At 49.6% G+C, this 17,883-nt stretch overlaps 1 protein-coding gene across 1 annotated transcript; it reads left to right on the plus strand.

Moving 5' to 3' along the window:
- Positions 1 to 1,659: 1,659 nt before the first annotated feature.
- MED8 (mediator complex subunit 8) lies at positions 1,660 to 7,761 on the plus strand (the record flags this gene model as incomplete). Its single annotated transcript, XM_077479100.1, is given in 5 exon segments — positions 1,660 to 1,804; positions 2,253 to 2,393; positions 2,587 to 2,668; positions 7,070 to 7,315; positions 7,406 to 7,761. Coding segments are annotated over 5 exon segments (679 nt in total), but the record flags the coding sequence as incomplete, so codon positions are not given.
- Positions 7,762 to 17,883: the final 10,122 nt, after the last annotated feature.

Here is a 17,883-nt window from a genome sequence, read left to right on the forward strand (position 1 = left end):
TTAGCTAGTTAAGGACCGAGCCTATTTATCAGACTTGGTGTTTACAAGTTCTGCTAGAAAATTACTTGGAACCCCCAAACATATTTATATATATATATATATATATATATATATATATATATATATATATATATATAGTAATTGTTTTTTCCAGACACCCTAGAGAATAAAATGGCAGTCGTTGCAATACTTTGTCACACCGTATTTGCACAGCGGTCTTACAATCACTTTTTTTGGCCACTTTAGCCCATTATTTTATTTTTTTATATTGTGAAAGATAATGTTATACCAAGTAAAATGATACCCAACACGCCACGCTTCAAAATTTGCACCGCTGGTGGAATGGTGACAAACTTTAACCCTTAAAAATCTCCATAGGCGACGTTTAAAATTTTCTACAGGTTACCAGTTTTGAGTTACAGAGGACACAGTGCTAGGATTATTGCTCTAACGATTGTGGCGATACCTCATGTGTGGTTTAGGGAGGGGGCTGTGATGTGCAGGGAGGGGGCTGCGTCTGTGATGTGCAGGGAGGGGGCTGCGTCTGTGATGTGCAGGGAGGGGGCTGCGTCTGTGATGTGCAGGGAGGGGGCTGCGTCTGTGATGTGCAGGGCTGCGTCTGTTATGTGCAGGGAGGGGTAGGTGATGTGCAGGGAGGGGTCTGTGATGTGCAGGGAGGGGGCTGCGTCTGTGATGTGCAGGGAGGGGGCTGCGTCTGTGATGTGCAGGGCTGCGTCTGTTATGTGCAGGGAGGGGTAGGTGATGTGCAGGGAGGGGTCTGTGATGTGCAGGGAGGTGATGTGCAGGGAGGGGGCTGTGATGTGCAAGGAGGTGATGTGCAGGGAGGGGGCTGTGATGTGCAAGGAGGTGATGTGCAGGGAGGGGGCTGTGATGTGTAGGGGCTGTTATGTGCAGGGGCTGTGATGTGCAGGGAGGGGGCTGTGATGTGCAGGGAGGGGGCTGCGATGTGCAGGGTCTGTGATGTGCAGGGAGGGGGCTGTGATGTGTAGGGGCTGCGATGTGCAGGGAGGGGGCTGTGATGTGTAGGGGCTGCGATGTGCAGGGAGGGGGCTGCGATGTGTAGGGGCTGCGATGTGCAGGGAGGGGGCTGTGATGGGGAATTGCTTTTCCTGAAAAAGTCAAATTTCAGAAGAACTTTGCAAGTCAATAGAAAAAAAAAAACATTTTGGTAAAGAAAAAAAAAACACTGCACATAAGCATTTTAAAATCCTTTTATTCTTCTGTACTTTTACCTGAAACTTCTAAGTGGGTGACGGGGTCACATTGAAGTGGGGCTGCCCATGCAGGATAAAGGAACAGGTTTGCCCCCAAGCATACATAAAGCCGTTACCGGCCAGCTTGGCCTGGTGAAATGCTTTCCAGATCCTGGTGCTAGACGTATATACTGGGCCATTGGTTAATATAGATAGGCGATGCTCCTCACACACAACCCCTCCTTTGAATACCCATGTGTACCCAACTTTTTTTATTGTTTCACAGGCATTTTTGGAATGCCCACCATCTTAATATCCTTCCACCTCCCTTCCATTTCTTCATCACCTCTCCATACGCTCTTTTCAGGGCTTCATAAGAAGCACCTTCAGGATTCCTCTTGCAGGCCGTCCACAATTTCGTTTTTTTCCTATTCTCTCTTCGTAGGCCGTCCGTGTTGGACAATTTTGCGCTACTCTCCGGGCAACTGAGCACGCTCAATAAAGTGCTTAAAAATGAAAAGATGCCGCTGCTGAAAAACCAGGTCATCATCCCACTTCTGCTGACACCAGACCGCGATGAGGAGATCATGGTGAGTACGGATCCCTCTGTGTCCTCACAAGTCGGATCTGCATCTGTTGACGGAGAGTAAGGCCTTGCATACGCAGACATACTATAGTGTGCGCCAATGTCAGAGCTGTGTATACCCTCACAGGGGATGCTCAGGTTTTCTATGCATCCCTGTGCAGGGAGACCCATTCATTGGAATTGGGACGCAGCAGCTGCACAGACACAGCCAATGCTTCCAATGTGATAGCCACGTGGGCACCAAACGTTCACCCACCCCAGCAGACTTGTCCAATTGGGAGCAGCAGTTGTGTTCATGCATCTGCTATGTCTGTATTGAAATGAATGGGTCTCTGTACACAGGGATGCTTGGAGCACCTGTGCATCCCTGTGAGGGCAGACACAACCCTTGCATGCGCTATAGTATGCCTGTATGAACGAGGCTTCAATAAAACCAATTTTGATGTGCACAGCGCCTGACGGAAGGAAGAGTCCCGGTCTTCAGCCATGAAGTGGTACCCGATCATCTGAGAACAAAGCCTGACCCTGAAGTGGAAGACCTGGAAAAGCAGCTGACCACCGACGCGGCCCGGATCACCCCTGAAACGGCACAGGTATGGACTGGGATGCTCTTATCCCTCATTTGTCATCTTGAGTGCCTGAACAGTCTGTCTTCTTTCACCCTTTGATAGCCTTTACTGTATGACAGGTGCATGCTGGGATATGGGGGTTTTTTTGTTTGGGGGGGGGGGGAGGGGGTTGGAGGGTCTCAAAGACAGGAGTTGAACTAAATCTTCTTCTTTTCAGAAACAAGTCCAAACCATGAACAAGCTGTGCACCAACCTGCTGGAGAAGATTATAAAGGAGGAAAGGGACTCGGATGTTGCAAGTAAGTATTAGAGGGATACTAGAAGACAAATGTCAATTAAAGGATAAGTTCACTTTAAAAAAAATAAAAATAAATGCACAATTTTTTGCAGGTAAAAATTATTAATATTATTTTTTTAGAGCATGTAAAGCATTGCACCAGTGATCAGCAGGTCACTGGGTGCCATGCAGGTCTCCTGCAGACCTGTCGGTGTATCTATGTGCCCGTACATTCCATATGGGCAAACTGATACACTGACAGGAAGAATCAATGAACTACCACGGCTCTCCACAGCACTGTATAGTTCACTGAGAACTACAAGCCGGCAAACGCAAAGGATGTCCAGACTTGTAGTTCATCCACACACAGAGCTCTGTGTATAAGAGACACGGCCGTGCTTATTTCCAAAACTGACAGCTAGTACGGGGAACTTCTCCCTGTTGTGCTGTCACAGGGAGGGGGGAATCCGGCATTGGTAACCTGTTACTTGTTCCACCCTAAAAATTAGTGGAACATGTTGGCAAAAGGTGAACTTGTCTTTTAAATGTACATTTTTTTTCTCATAACTAAATGTAGTGTTTGTTAAGATTAGATTTTCTGGTTAAAAACTGTGTCAAAAAAAATGTAGCCAATGAAAAGTTAGTTCCACTAGAGCATTGAAAAAAAGTGCTTCTCAACCTTTTATTCAATGATGGCACCCTTTACATTTGTGGAAAATCTTGAAGGATCCAGAATGTACACAATCGCCTTGATGAAAAATTAAGTTCCCCACTGCATCAGAGGTCCCCTTTGGTGTTATGCTCTGTCTTCACATCTGAGGTCCCCCCCTCTTTGCACCAGAGGTCCCCCCCTCCTTTTGCACCAGAGGTCCCCCCCTCCTTTTGCACCAGAGGTCCCCCCCTCCTTTTGCACCAGAGGTCCCCCCCTCCTTTTGCACCAGAGGTCCCCCCCCTCCTTTTGCACCAGAGGTCCCCCCCTCCTTTTGCACCAGAGGTCCCCCCCCTCCTTTTGCACCAGAGGTCCCCCCCTCCTTTTGCACCAGAGGTCCCCCCCTCCTTTTGCACCAGAGGTCCCCCCCCCTCCTTTTGCACCAGAGGTCCCCCCCCCTCCTTTTGCACCAGAGGTCCCCCCCCCTCCTTTTGCACCAGAGGTCCCCCCCCCCCTCCTTTTGCACCAGAGGTCCCCCCCCCCTCCTTTTGCACCAGAGGTCCCCCCCCCTCCTTTTGCACCAGAGCCCCCCCCCCTCCTTTTGCACCAGAGGCCCCCCCCTCCTTTTGCACCAGAGGCCCCCCCCTCCTTTTGCACCAGAGGTCCCCCCCCTCCTTTTGCACCAGAGGTCCCCCCCTCCTTTTGCACCAGAGGTCCCCCCCCTCCTTTTGCACCAGAGCCCCCCCCCCTCCTTTTGCACCAGAGGTCCCCCCCTCCTTTTGCACCAGAGGTCCCCCCCCTCCTTTTGCACCAGAGCCCCCCCCCCTCCTTTTGCACCAGAGGCCCCCCCCTCCTTTTGCACCAGAGGCCCCCCCTCCTTTTGCACCAGAGGTCCCCCCCCTCCTTTTGCACCAGAGGTCCCCCCCTCCTTTTGCACCAGAGGTCCCCCCCCTCCTTTTGCACCAGAGGTCCCCCCCTCCTTTTGCACCAGAGGTCCCCCCCCCTCCTTTTGCACCAGAGGTCCCCCCCCTCCTTTTGCACCAGAGGTCCCCCCCCCTCCTTTTGCACCAGAGGCCCCCCCCCTCCTTTTGCACCAGAGGCCCCCCCCCTCCTTTTGCACCAGAGGCCCCCCCCTCCTTTTGCACCAGAGGTCCCCCCCCTCCTTTTGCACCAGAGGTCCCCCCCTCCTTTTGCACCAGAGGTCCCCCCCCTCCTTTTGCACCAGAGGTCCCCCCCTCCTTTTGCACCAGAGGTCCCCCCCTCCTTTTGCACCAGAGGTCCCCCCCCTCCTTTTGCACCAGAGGTCCCCCCCCCTCCTTTTGCACCAGAGGTCCCCCCCCCTCCTTTTGCACCAGAGGTCCCCCCCCCCTCCTTTTGCACCAGAGGTCCCCCCCCCCTCCTTTTGCACCAGAGGTCCCCCCCCCCCTCCTTTTGCACCAGAGCCCCCCCCCTCCTTTTGCACCAGAGGCCCCCCCCTCCTTTTGCACCAGAGGCCCCCCCCTCCTTTTGCACCAGAGGTCCCCCCCCTCCTTTTGCACCAAAGGTCCCCCCCTCCTTTTGCACCAGAGGTCCCCCCCCTCCTTTTGCACCAGAGGTCCCCCCCCCTCCTTTTGCACCAGAGGTCCCCCCCCCCTCCTTTTGCACCAGAGGTCCCCCCCCCTCCTTTTGCACCAGAGGTCCCCCCCCCTCCTTTTGCACCAGAGGCCCCCCCCCTCCTTTTGCACCAGAGGCCCCCCCCCTCCTTTTGCACCAGAGGCCCCCCCCCTCCTTTTGCACCAGAGGCCCCCCCCTCCTTTTGCACCAGAGGCCCCCCCCCTCCTTTTGCACCAGAGGCCCCCCCCTCCTTTTGCACCAGAGGGGCCCCCCCCTCCTTTTGCACCAGAGAGGCCCCCTCCTCTTTTGCACCAGAGAGGCCCCCTCCTCTTTTGCACCAGAGAGGCCCCCTCCTCTTTTGCACCAGAGAGGCCCCCTCCTCTTTTGCACCAGAGAGGCCCCCTCCTCTTTTGCACCAGAGAGGCCCCCTCCTCTTTTGCACCAGAGAGGCCCCCTCCTCTTTTGCACCAGAGAGGCCCCCTCCTCTTTTGCACCAGAGAGGCCCCCTCCTCTTTTGCACCAGAGAGGCCCCCTCCTCTTTTGCACCAGAGAGGCCCCCTCCTCTTTTGCACCAGAGAGGCCCCCTCCTCTTTTGCACCAGAGAGGCCCCCTCCTCTTTTGCACCAGAGAGGCCCCCTCCTCTTTTGCACCAGAGAGGCCCCCTCCTCTTTTGCACCAGAGGGGCCCCCTCCTCTTTTGCACCAGAGGGGCCCCCTCCTCTTTTGCACCAGAGGGGCCCCCTCCTCTTTTGCACCAGAGGGGCCCCCTCCTCTTTTGCACCAGAGGGGCCCCCTCCTCTTTTGCACCAGAGGGGCCCCCTCCTCTTTTGCACCAGAGGGGCCCCCTCCTCTTTTGCACCAGAGGGGCCCCCTCCTCTTTTGCACCAGAGGGGCCCCCTCCCCCTCCTTGTAGTAGATCCTCCCTTTGCATTAGAGTACATTTTCACATCAGAGGTCCCTCCTTTTGCTTCAGATGTCACCCCCCCCCCCCCCCCCGGCATCAGAGGTCTCCCTCTTCGTGTCAGAGGTCCCCCTTTGGTGTTGGAGTCCGTCTTCACATCCAAGGTCCTCCCATCTCATCAGAGTGGCCTCTTCACACCAGAGGTGTCCCCACCCCCCTTTGCGCCAGAGGTCCCCCCTTTGCAGCAAAGGTCTTCCCCTTTTACAGTAGAGCCTCCCTTTGCGTTAAGGTACATCTTCACATCGCAGGTCTCCCCTTTTGCTTCAGATGTCTCCCTCCCCTTTGCGTCAGATGTCCCCCCCCCCCCCTCCCTCTTTGGCATCACGGGTCTCCCTCTTTGTGTCAGTGGTTCCCCTTTATGGTGGAGTTCCCCCTCCTTTGCATTAGAGTACGCCATTACATCAGAGGGCCCCCCCCCCCCCCAATCACATCAGAGTAGTCTTTTTGTATCAGAGGTCTCCTATACATCAGAGGTTGCCCATCATCACAGTGTCCCCCCAATCACAGAACCCACTAGTCGCACAGACCACCACACCCCCCACCCTGTCACAGAACCCACCCCAATCACACAGTCCCCTCTCCTACATCAGAGCCCTAGCTTTTAGCCCCAGCAGTGCAGCGGGTTAGATTAGAGTCATGTGTTGCCATGAAATTACGCAATGCATCTTGGTCCTAGAGTGTCACTGGCTGTTATGGTGCTGGCTGTACACCCACCCACACCATGGCAACTCATGGCACTGATCCAGGATAAACTGGGTCCCCTGCTCGTAGCAACCCGGGAAACCCAGATGATACCCCAGGGTGCCTCAGCACCCTGGTTGTAACACGGCTCTAGTGCAGTATTGCTCAATCTCTTTTCTCCCCCGCAGCGCAAACATAGCGATACACTGCACCACACTTACTACACATACACTACACTGATCATTCTGTCCTTCATTGCATGGTACAATGCCTTTCCTTCATTTTATCTGATCTAAATAGCTAGTTTATGTGTTTGTTGGAAATATAGTTTGGAATATACAGGAAAATTGTATTTACTTAAATAATTTATTGCTGGTTAATAGCAATAGGAACAGCTTCTCTGAACACTTAAACCAACACACACAGGAAAGTTTCCCTCAGAAAATGAATTCTTTTTTGTTGCCTTTGTAGATCCAGTTTTCTTGAGTGATGTATAGCCAGAGCTTCGTTCCTTTTACCTACAGCCTTTCTGTTTTCTAGGTTTACGTCAGAATAAGCAGACCTACAACCCTGCGGACACTAATGCCCTTGTGGCCGCTGTGGCGTTTGGGAAAGGACTTTCAAACCGTCGTCCTCCAGGCCCTGGTGGCCCCATGGGTGCAGGACAAGCCGGGGCCGGCGGGATGTTACAGGGAGCTGGGTCCATGCAGCAGGGGCAAATGTCCATGCCTCCTAACCAGCAGCAGCACATGACTGGCGTACCAATGGCACAGGGTGGACAGCCAGGTATAGATAGGCCTGCTTTGGTCAATATCTTCAGTCTTTTCCCATTTTATTGTGTCTCTTTTTAACTCCTGTATATACTTTTCTTTTCAGGTAAGATGCCCAGCAGTATTAAAACTAACATTAAGTCGGCCTCAATGCATCCATATCAGCGATGAAGAGACAGATCAGACACACAGAGTTTATGGCGGTCATAGCTTCATGAACATCCTCCTCCATCGTCCTGTCATGCTGAGGACTCTTTCACTTGTACAGGAACTGGGTGCAAGTACATTGCACCGATATACCTTAATAATATTATCTGCAAAACTGCCGGAATGCAGAGTCTCTGTTCTTGAGGACAACACGTAACATCTACAGGAGGACTTTGGGTTCAACGCTGAATAGCAATCTATTAATGTCTTTTTGTACTCCTAGGTTGGACAGTAATAAAGCTTTTTTTTTTTTCAGGGAGGCTGCATCTTTAATATTATTTAACACGGACTTCCTCTATATCTGTTTTTTGTATGTGCATATAGATAATGTAGAAAGCAGTAAGGGCCCTTCTACACTGATGCACTTTTGATGCATTCCCATTAGAGTTGCCACTTTAAACCCGAACACATGGCTGATTAAAGCGGAGGTCCACCCTAAAGTGGACCTTCCGCTCATCGGAACCCTCCCCCCCTCCAGCGCCACAATTGGCACCTTTCAGGGGGGAGGGGGGTGCAGATACCTGTACAGTGCAGGTATCTGCACCCACTTCCGGGATAGCTCTCTGCGGAAAGGGGCGTAGATTACGCACCTTTCCGCAAGTGCCCGCCCCTTTCCGCAAGTGCCCCGCGGCCTGCTGGGAAACACACAGATCCCAGAGGCAGCGGGGACCGTCCTTATTGCGCAGCGCGACTCGCGCATGCGCAGTATGGAACCGGGAAATGAAGCCGAAAGGCTCCATTTCCTGATTCCCATACCCAAGATGGCGGCGGCAGCACCCGAGAGACGATCTAGAGATCGGCTTCGGGTGCCGACATCGCGGGCGCGCTGGACAGGTAAGTGTCACTATTTTAAAAGTCAGCAGCTGCAGTATTTGTAGCTGCTGGCTTTTAAAAAAAAAAAAAAAAACGCGGAGTCCCAGCGGACTCCCGCTTTAAGGTGGTAATTAAACTCGGATGCCTTACCTGCATTAAATTAGCCTCAGAACCTCTATAATTCATATATGTTCGGGTTTAAAGGGATGAGATGGCAACCCTAATTCCCACTGACTTTGCTGCACTTTTGAAAACCTGCACAAAAGACGCAGCATGCAGGAATTTTCAAAGCTCAGCGCACCTGCGGTAGGAATAGTTGCATTGGATTTATCGGGGTGTTTTCATTTCACTTTTGTCACCCTGGAAAAGCATGGCAAAAGCGCACCAGTGTGAAAAGGGACCTAAGAACACCACAACAAAAAAAAAAAAGATTTTTGCACTAAATAATCATTGGAATAAGGCAGCCGGTGCCTTTCAGGGTTCGCACGCACATTTCATCATGATTTAAATATTACTTAAAGGATAAGTTCACCTTTGGAAACATGTTACATGCTCTACCCGATTTTAGGGTGAAACACGTAACATGTTCCCCGAAGCTGCAGCTGCTGCCCCCCCCCCACCCCCCTCCTTGTGGCGGCAGTACGGGGAGAAGTTCCCCGTACTAGCTGCCACTGTTTGAAAAACAGCGTAGCCATGCTGCACTGTCTCAACCTGCTCTGCACATGCTCAGTTGTTCTCCCATTTTAGGCACTGACAAAGTTTATAGAGACTGATCTGCAGACAGCCTTAAAGTGGAAGTGAATCCCTCCTATCTCTTACAGCCAAGGAAGCTGCTTCTGATAGACCTGAAACTGCCATGATGTCTTGATGCCATACACTCACAACACTGCTCTACCCATTGATGTATGTAGAGGATGTGAGAGCTATAAACATTTTCAAGCCTCTAGGTCTAGGCATTCCTGAATTTAAAGGGATATTAAAGGCTTTATTTTTTATTTAATTTTTTTTATTTTTTTTAGCCCTGACATAAAAATTATATCATAATTAAAGTGGTTGTAAAGGCACAAGGTTTTTTTTTTTTTTTACCTTCATGCATTGTGTATACGTGAAGGTAAAAAAAAGCTTCTGTGTGCAGCAGCTACCCCCCCCCCCCCCCCCCAATACTTACCGGACCCCCCTCTCCATCCAGCGATGTCCACTAGAGCTTTGTGAAAAATTGATACGGAACTCGCGCCAAAAAATTATAATAATCTACATACAAAGTGTAAAGTAAAACTATAGCTGCTATCCCTCGTTCTAGACAAAAAATCTAGTATGAATGTGATAAGTGTGGTGAGGGGCGCTAAAATAAATATATATTACCACTACTCAGTGATAAATAACAACTGTTGTGCCCCTCACCACACTTATCACATCCACTAAAGCTTTGCCTGTCTGAGAACTCACACTCTTGATATTGGCTTTTGGGGGCAGCAGGAGCCATTGGCTGTTAATCACAGCCACTGAGCCAATCGGGAGACCGAGGGGGCCAGGCCACGCCTCAGCTCTGTGTGTGAATGGACACGCAGAGCCACAACTCTGGAGCACGCCTGCTTGGGTGCCCCCCACAGCAAGCTGTTTGCTGTTGGGGGTCACCTGGCAGAAGGGAAGGGGCCTTAAGTGCCGTTGTGGGACCTGAGCAGAGAAGGACCAGGGCTGCTCTGTGCAAAACCATTACACAGAGCGGGTAAGTGTAACATGTTTGTTGTTTAAAAAAAAAAAAAAAAAAAAAGACTTTAATATCACAAGAATATTGCACAGAGTTGCCCCTTATCTCTTATTCTGGGGTCCCCTGCTGGTGCTGTCCCCTCCTCCTCTCCTGTGTGTGCCCCCATAGCAAGCTGTGTGATATGGGGGGGACAGGTGCGGGACTTGGCCCCGCCACCCACTCCCTCCTCTTGAGATTTGACTGACAGCAGTGGGAGCTCTCAGTCTGTCCTGCGAGAGCAGAGAGAGAGACTGGCACTTCTGCAGACTAGTGCAGTGCTGGATCAGAGAGAACTTATTTCCTGGCTGAAGGATGTCAAGCATCGTCTAACCCAGTGATGGTGAACCTTGGCACCCCAGATGTTTTGGAACTACATTTCACATGATGATCATACACTCTGCAGTGTAGTTGAGCATCATGGGAAATGTATTTCCAAAACATCTGGGGTGCCAAGGTTCGCCATCACTGGTCTAACTTTCCTCCCCAGACATATTTCTCTGAACGAAAGAAACTACACGTACAAGTCTCCCACCGCAGCCGTCAAACTTGTAGTTTCGCTGGGCTGCGGGGGGGGTGCCTATGAGCGCTCTGGTAGTCTGCTGATCTCCAGTGACTGCCCATATTATTCATTTGATTTCAGTTCATTCAATCACGGAGGCTCAGCACCATGTGGGCATTACCTAGGGTGGTCTGCTTGCAAATCCAGCCTGCCTAGGAATGCCCACTCCTTCAGACTGACACCCACCCATCAGGATATATATATATATATATTTTTTAATGACCCCCCCAAGTCATAATTACTTAACCTTTAACATGTAAGAACACTGAGGACAAGTCTGTGAGAGCACAGAGTCCTTCAGCAGCACCTCCACAGCATGCTGTATATGTATAACGTGTGCCTAACCAGTGTTTATGTACTGTGGGAGGTGCTTTTACTAAGGGATGTGCTGGATTGTAATCCCTGCATTGCAGGAAAACAAATGGCAGCACGTCCCCACTGATGGGACAAAGCTCGGTATTGTTTACATACACAGAGCTCTGTCCTGTCTTCCTCCTCGCCGATCAGCGTGTGCCAAACAATGGATGATCAGCTTGTACTGCAATGTGACACACACACACACACACACACCCCGAAATCACATTAAAGCCGTTGAATAATCACAGATCTTTCTTGTGTTTGGTATATTTCAAATAGAACCCGCACCTCCCTAATCTTTGGAAGTGCCTGTTGTACATGAAAACATATTTCGTAATAAACTGAGAGCAAGTTCGCCTGGAGTTAGGAACGCCAAGTGTCATTTATAGAAACATCCCAACCCTGGTTCAATGCCAAAAATAGACAATTATTCTCTGCAGGTTATAAAATATACAGAATGAATTCGGTAAGATCTCATTTACAACCTACAATCTGACTGCAATGGGGGTGGGGGGGGGGGGGTCGTCTTGCATAAAGAAGCAAAGACCCGGTGATGACATCATGGGGTCTATAATAAAAACAGTGTTTTTTTTTTTTCATCAGAATGTTGATGGGGAGAGGGGGGCCTTGGAAAGCAATATACAGTAAAACCCCAGATTGCGAGTAACGCGGTTTCCAAGCTTTCCCAAGTGGTTCCGAGTGTCTCCGCTGCCCCCCCCCCCCCCCCCCCGACCACATGGTACTGCATACACTAGCAGTGACATTGGAACAAATTATCTGAGTTTCCATTGATTCCTATGGGAAAACTCGCTTTGATATACGAGTGCTTTGGATTACAAGCATTTTTCTGGAACAAATAATGCTCGTAATCCAAAGTACTACTGTATAAGCAAATTAAACCTGGTGCCAAAAAAGGTCAAGGACCGCTGCTATAGAGCACCTCCCAGAGGGGGCTGCAGGGGAAAGGGAGGGAGACCCCAATCCCAAAACCAGTGCTTAATCATATCCCATACATTGGGGTGCTCAATTTGTGACCCCGTGAGTCCACTGATGTGGCCCACGACCTCCTGCTCTGGGAAGGCGGGTCGACAAGCCCAGATCGCAGGTTGCCGACCCACCTTACCAGAGCTATATAGTGCGTGACGCCGGCAGCAGAGAAAGCAGGAGCCGCATAAGCCGATGCTTCCTTTGCAGTGCCGAGTGCACTCTTCCTTGGACCTTTTCTAGCAGCCTAGCGATGCCAGCAGAAGCTGGAAGAGAAAAGGGTTTGTTTAACCACTTGCTTACTGGGCACTTAAACCCCCCTCCTGCCCAGACCAATTTTCAGCTTTCAGCCCTGATGCACTTTGAATGACAATTGCGCGGTCATACAACACTGTACCCAAATTACATTTTTATCATTTTTTTCCCACAAATAGAGCTTTCTTTTGGTGGTATTTAATTACAGCTGGGAGTTTTATTTTTTGATAAACAAACAAAAAAAGATGCAAAATAAAAAATCATGTTTAATAGTTTGTTCTAAAATTTTGAAACCGGTCATTTTTCTCCTTCATTGAAATGTGCTGATGAGGCGGCACTGGTGGGCACTGATAGGCTGCAGTGGTGGGCACTGATAGGCACAGTTAAGGCGGCACCGATAGGCACAGATAAGGCAGTACTGATGGGCACAGATAAGATGGCACTGATGGGTGGCACGGATGGGCACTGATAGGTGGCACTGATGGGCGTCACTGATGGGCACTGGTAGATGACACTGATGGGCACGGATATGTGGCACTGAGGTGCAGCACTGTTATTGAGGCAGATTGTGGGCACTGTGGGCACCGATGGGTGGCACTTTTTTCCATATTTAGGTGGCACTGGCAGGGGGCAGGTGCGCACTGATAAGCTGGCCGTGATCGGGACTGAAGTCCCTCTAATGGCCGCCGGTGATGTTTTTTCTTTTTTCTCCTCGCTCTGAGGAAAAATAGCTGATTACCGGCTTTGTTGTGATCACATGATCAGCTGTCATTGGCTGACAGCTGATCACGTGGTAAGGGGTCAGGATCGACCCCTTGCTCCGATCTGTGATCAGGCGAGTCTCATAGACTCGCTGATCACAGAGCGCGTGGTGCGCGCCGCTAGTGCATGGGACGACGTCAATAGACATTGTCCCGGCAAAGCAGGTCCGCGCTGTAGCCGTCATTCGGCTATAGCGCGGATCTCTAGAGGTTAATAAACATCACAAAGTTTTGCAATGGTTATTAGGCAGTGCACTGCATCTTTCCCATGGGTTAGCTGCACTGACCTATGTAGGCTTCTATTATATCCTACGGGTTTGGTGTGCACCAAAATTTCTGAATGCAGCACCACAACCCCAAGATGTAATAGAAGTCTATGGCTCAGTGCAGCTCACCCAGAGCAAAGTCGCAGCAGGGGGGTGGAAACCGCAGTGCATCTGTGTAAATACAGCCTTATAAGGGGCTCAGAACAGTAAGGGCCGGTTCACACAGCAGGCGAGGCGAGGCGACTCCGACTTGCCTCGCCGCGACCTGCAGCGGCCTCAGCGGCGACTTGCAAATGACTTCTGTATAGAAGTCAATGCAAGTCGCCCCGAGGTCGCCCAAAAGTAGTACAGGAACCTTTTTTCTGAGTCGGAGCGACTCGAGTCGCTCCTCTCAGAAAGGTTCCATTGTACAGAACGGGGGCGACTTGCCTCGCATCGCCCGCAGTGTGAACCGGCTCTAAGAGCTTGTTTATGTTTGCTATTCAGGGGGCGGTAAAATCTCATAGTTCACTGTGGCCCACGACCAGTTAACAAATCACTTAATGGGTAAGCTCACCTTTAAAGAAATATCTGTAAGGTGCATTTACACAGGACCCCCTCCGCACCCTTACCCCCCCCCACCCAAGAAAGGCCCGCTGACCTGGAGTGTGGCGATCACCCGCTAGGAGACATCGGGTCGCCACTTCACCAGTCTGAGCTTTAGAAAGCTTGAGCTCCAAAACGTATCTCGTCAGGTACGGTTTGGAGCATTCTAATTGGTTGGCGCCCGACCAGTCAGGACCCGCGTAGTCCATACTGTCACCACAGATGAAATTCCCGGACCGGTACAGCAGCGACACGATCTGTCAGTGCGGGGGATCGCTGGACTCCAGGTTAGCGGGAACGGGTGCGAAGGGAAAGGGGGTCCAGTATAAGTGCACCTTACAGATTTTCATGTCATGTCTTTTAGCCATTTCCTTACCAGAGCACTTTTTGCGATTCGGCACTGCGTTACTTTAACTGACAATTGCGCGGTCGTGCAACGTGGCACCCAAACAAGATTGACGTCATTTTTTTCCCACAAATAGAGCTTTCTTTTGGTGGTATTTGATCACCTCTGCGATAATTTTTTGGACTATAAACAAAAGAAGAGCGTCAATTTTGAAAAAAAACAGTATTTTTTACTTTTTGCTATAATAAATATCCCTTTAAAAAAAAAATAAAAACATTTCCTCAGTTTAGGCCGATACGTATTCTTCTACATATTTTTGGTAAAAAAAAAAAATCGCAAAAAGCGTATATTGATTGGTTTGCGCAAAAGTTATAGTGTCTACAAAATAGGGGATATATTTTTGGCATTTTTTTTTTTTTTTTTTTTACTAGTAATGGCGGGTTTTTTTTTTGTGGCTGCGACATTGTGACGGACATATCGGACACTTTTGACACATTTTTGGGACCATTCACATTTACACAGCGATCGGTGCTATAAAATTGCACTGATTACTGTGTAAATGTGACTGGCAGGGAAGGGGTTAACACCAGGGAGCGCTGCAGGGGTTAATATGTTCCCTATGGGAGTGATTCTAACTGTGGGGGGGCGGGGACTCACAAGGCGAGGAGACCGATCGGTGTTCCTTTGTACTGGGATCACTCCATTGGTCTCCTCTCCTCTGACAGGACATGGATCTGTGTGTTTACATACACAGATCCACGGTCCTGCTGTGTTCCTGGGCAATCGCGTGTGCCCGGCGGCCATCGCGGCCGCCGGGCACGCGCACCGGACCCGAGCGATGGCGTGGGAATGGGAGGATGTCATATGACGCCCGCCCAGGATGGGAGATCCCATCTGCGGGCGTCATATGTCTATGGGTGGGTATGGAAGTGGTTAAAGGAAATTTCCATCTTCAAATGTTTAACCCTTTCATGACTAAGCCTATTTCTGACATTTGGTGTTTACAAGTTAAAATCCGTATTTTTTGCTAGAAAATTACTTAGTACCCCCAAACATTCTGTATATATTTTTTAGCAGAGAATCTAGAGAATAAAATGGCGATTGTTGCAATATTTTATGTCACACGGTATTTTGTGCAGCGGTGTCTTTAAACGCAACTTTTTGGGAAAAGTGGCTCCCGCTGCTGTCAGTCACAGCCAGTGAGGCAATCAGGGGACGGAGGAGGCAGGGCCGAGCCGCAGTCCTGTGTGTGAATGGAATCACAGAGCCGCGAGTCGGGAGCGTGCCTGCTTGGGTGCCCCCCTACAGCAAGCCGCTTGCTGTAGGGGGCACTTCGACAGAAGGGAGGAGCCAGAAGCGCCGATGGGGGACCTTAGAAGAGGAGGATCAGGGCTACTCTGTGAAAAACCATTACACAAAACAGGTAAGTATGACATGCTTGTTATTTAAAAAAAAAACCTTTTAATGTCGCTTTAAAGTGATTGTTACTTTAAAGAAAAAAAAAAAAGCTTTGCTATCACTTTAACCACTTTCAGACCGGACCATTTTGCTGGTAAATGACCAGAGGTCTTTTTACACTTTGGCACTGCGCTTCTTTAACTGGTAATTGCGCGGTCATGCAATGTTGTACCCAAACAAAATTTGCGTCCTTTTCTTCCCACAAATAGAGCTTTCTTTTAAAGGTATTTGACTGACTCTGCAATTTTTATTTTTTGCGATATAAACGTAAAAAGACCGCAAATTTTGAAAAAAAATGATATTTTCTACTTTTTGTTATTAGAAAAATCCAATAAACTCAATTTTAGTCATACATTTAGGCCAAAATGTATTCAGCCACATGTCTTTGGTAAAAAAAAAGTCAATAACTGTATATTTATTGGTTTGCGCAAAAGTTGTCACATCTACAAACTAAGGTACGTTTTCTGGAATTTACGCAGCTTTTAGTTTACGACTGCCTATCTCATTTCTTGAGGTGCTAAAATGGCAGGGCAGTACAAAACCCCCCCAAATGACCCCATTTTGGAAAGTAGACCCCCTAAGGAAATTGATAAGTGGCATGTTGAGCCCATTGAATATTTTATTTTTTTGCCTCAAGCGATTGAATAATGACAAAAAAAAATATTTTTTTTTTTTTCACACAAAGTTGTCACTAAATGATATATTGCTCACACATGCTATGGGCATATGTGAAATGACACCCCAAAATAAATTTTGCTGCTTCTCCTGAGTACGGGGATACCACATATGTGGGACTTTTTGGGAGCCTAGCCGCGTACGGGGCCCCAAAAACCAATCACCACCTTCAGGCTTTCTAAGGGCGTAAATTTTTGATTTCACTCCTCACTACCTATTACAGTTTTGAAGGCCATAAAATGCCAAGATGGCACAAAACCCCCACAAATGACCCCATTTTAGAAAGTAGACACCCCAAGCTATTTGCTGAGAGGCATATTGAGTCCATGGAATATTTTATATTTTGCCACAAGTTGCGGGAAAATTACCAACTTTTTTTTTTTTTTTCACAAAGTTGTCACTAAATGATATATTGCTCACGCATGCCATGGGCATATGTGAAATGACACCCCAAAATAAATTCTGCTGCTTCTCCCGAGTACGGGGATACCACATATGTGGGACTTTTTGGGAGCCTAGCCGCGTACGGGGCCCCGAAAACCAAGCACCGCCTTCAGGCTTTCTAAGGGCGTTACAGTTTTGAAGGCCATAAAATGCCAAGATGGCACAAACCCCCCCCAAATGACCCCATTTTGGAAAGTAGACACCCCTAAATTTAGGGGTACACTAGTGAGACTAGGTAATAAATGGCGGGTGCCCTGAAACTATAAAAAAATAACTAACCAACCAGCGTCACCTGTAACAGTTATATGGTGATCACTGGTGAAAGGGTTAACTAGGGGGCAATCAGGGGGCTTTATGCGGTAGTATATGGGGGTCCCTGGCGCTATAAAAAGCTGCAGCGAACCTAAATACCTACCTGCCTAACTAGCGTCACCTGTGACACTAATACAGCGATCAGAAAAACTATCGCTTATTAGGCTGGGTTCACACTGGAGCGATGCGGGAACGCCACAAATCCGCGGCGGGTTCCCGCATCGCATGCCTCCCGGCGGCAGTTCACACTGCCCTATGCGAACTGCTGGGAGTGTCAGTGAAATGTTAATGGCACCCCCAGATCAGTTCGCATATCGCAGTGCGATCTGCAAACTCGGATCGCATGGTGTGAACACCCATGCGATCCGATTCTGCTGCGGACCAAAAAAAGGGTCCCGTGCGAATTTGCGGCGGGTGCGGCGAATGGCTGAACTCGAATCGCACAGAGATCGGATGTGATTTGCACTGCAGTGCGGTGCGAATCACATCCGTTCTCATAAACCGCTGCAATGTGAACCCAGCCTTAGTGACACTGGCGACGGGGGGTGATCACGGGGTTAAACCTTTATTGGGGGGGTTAGGGGGGTACATTAGAACTAAAGGGGGCTAACCCTAACTGCCCTAACAGTTATTACAGTCACAAATGACACCAATGCAAAAAAAAAATGCATTGGTGTCACTGTGACTGGGGGGCAGGGGTAATTGGGGGGGTGATCGGGGGGTAAAGGGGGGGTGTGAGTGTGCCTGGCATGTTCTACTGTGAAATGTCGTGTTGGTGCAACTCACCGATCCTCTCTCCTCGGTGCCGGAACGAA

Source organism: Lithobates pipiens, unplaced genomic scaffold, assembly GCF_037356315.1.
Source record: "Lithobates pipiens isolate NorthernLeopardFrog02 unplaced genomic scaffold, aLitPip1_a1.2 Scaffold_138, whole genome shotgun sequence".
Classification (NCBI taxonomy): domain Eukaryota; kingdom Metazoa; phylum Chordata; class Amphibia; order Anura; family Ranidae; genus Lithobates; species Lithobates pipiens.